The 1,795-nt window shown below is 40.7% G+C and overlaps 1 protein-coding gene across 1 annotated transcript in view; it reads left to right on the forward strand.

The window, feature by feature from the left end:
• LOC101862764 (trafficking protein particle complex subunit 6b) overlaps positions 1-1,795 on the forward strand; it is a gene marked incomplete in the record, with an annotated part of 16,580 nt that overhangs the window by 13,023 nt on the left and 1,762 nt on the right. The window contains 1 exon segment of the mRNA XM_013090015.2: positions 1,081-1,174. Within this exon segment, the coding sequence (XP_012945469.1) occupies positions 1,081-1,174 (94 nt within the window).

A 1,795-nucleotide genomic window follows, 5' to 3' on the forward strand; every position in this document is an offset into this window, starting at 1 on the left:
CACTGACTGTAGTGTCTTTAGGCCATTCCCAAAGGGGGGACATTTCTCGTTCAAGCACAGTAGAATTTTAAATGGGCTGATTCATGTCACACTCATAACTGTGCCTGATCTACAACAGGGAACTGCTGCTTTTTCTTTCCTCACCCTTACTATTGTCATTTTCCTCTACTTCTTTTGTATGTTTGTCACACTCTTGTGACCTGCTGTTTCCGGGGTGCCTTGATAGTCAAAGCAGACTTTGTGCTGTTGAAGCTAGAGAGGTGAGCAGAGTAAGTCTGATTCCCTGTAAGGACTTCTCTGTTGACACCCACCCCTTGGCGCTCATATGACCTTATGCAATTGCGAGCGCTGTAAAACCCTCTACTATAAAAAAAAAAAACCCAGCTGAAAATACAAAAAGTCAACTGTTCGTCTGTAAAATGAGAACTACGTCTGAGTGAGGGAATACAGACACGTTTATTGTCCATGAGCAATGAGGGAGATTGAGTGTCAGCTGACTCATCAAGCGTCTTCTCTGGAGCAGACATTGGAGATTTTGGCCATTTCCAGCACTTTTTGGTTTGTCTTCTTTTCTATCTGTAATATTTTCAGCACAAATATGAACTATATTTTTGTTGCTTCTCTTTTTCATCTAATATTGTTATGGATTGTGACCTTGTCCAAGCACTTGCACCCTTAAAAGAATTGACCAAATGTACTCCTTATATGTTCTGAGTTTTGTATCCTTTGTAATGTTTCGTACTTCCTGTGATGAAAATCTTTCTGGATCTACTTTTTTTTTTTTGGTCAATGTATCAAATAGAGACAATGGTTAGTTCAAGTTCACCACTGGTTATTGGTAGGTCTTACTTCTTTTCTCTCCCGCTACTCTGTGTGTGTGTGTGTGTGTGTGTGTGTGTGTGTGTGTGTGTGTGTGTGTGCGCGCGCCTTTCTTTTCCCCTGCACAAAAGTAGCTAACTTGTGGATGTGCTACAGTAGATGACTATCATTGTGTGGATGTGCTACAGTAGTTGACCTTCACTTTTCCTAGAACAAATTGAGATAGGGTTAAACTTCAACGTTTCTTTATCTCTGTTTCAGTACCTGGCGTTCCCGTGTGGCATGATTCGAGGGGCTTTGTCTAACCTAGGGGTGAACTGCATCGTCACGGCAGAAGTCAGTGCCATGCCAGCCTGTGAGTGGACGGTTTTGTTGTGTGTTGTATGCCTACATGTTTTGTGCCCTCTTTGACCAAGTTTAGATCATTTAGTTGTTTTGGGAAATGGGCTGCTTGAACCATGCCTCTGTTTGGGCCAGTCTGGATTCTTTCTGAAATGATGTGGAAAAAAACTGTTGCAGGAAAAGAACGCTGGTTGGAACAAATGTGTGCTTTCACTGCGGTACAGGATGGGCACAGTATTATCTCTCTCTCTGCCATTGTGACTATCACTATCAGTTTGCAGTCATTAAATATTTGGTCAAATTTTAAAAAAATAAATCAACTGCTGCAGTGAATTAAAAATACAGTATAATGGTAGATTGCTAAAAGAATTCTCAATGTGTCTGCTCTATCAGGATTGCTTCATATGGGGAGCTATTGTGCTTTTATTTTAAAATTCTTGCAAATTTCAACTCTGTTGCATTCCCTGATTTTTTCGTTATGAATAGAAAATTTGCCAGTAGATCAATTTTGTTCTCATGAAAACTAAGAAGAGATGCTGACCCATGTAGATCAAGCGTAACAAGCTGCATGCAGGCTTTGGCAAATTTACCTCAAGATCTCGATCTATCGGCTCCTTCTGTGCTTTAGTTGACA

Source organism: Aplysia californica, unplaced genomic scaffold (genome assembly GCF_000002075.1).
Source record: "Aplysia californica isolate F4 #8 unplaced genomic scaffold, AplCal3.0 scaffold01107, whole genome shotgun sequence".
Lineage (NCBI taxonomy): Eukaryota > Metazoa > Mollusca > Gastropoda > Aplysiida > Aplysiidae > Aplysia > Aplysia californica.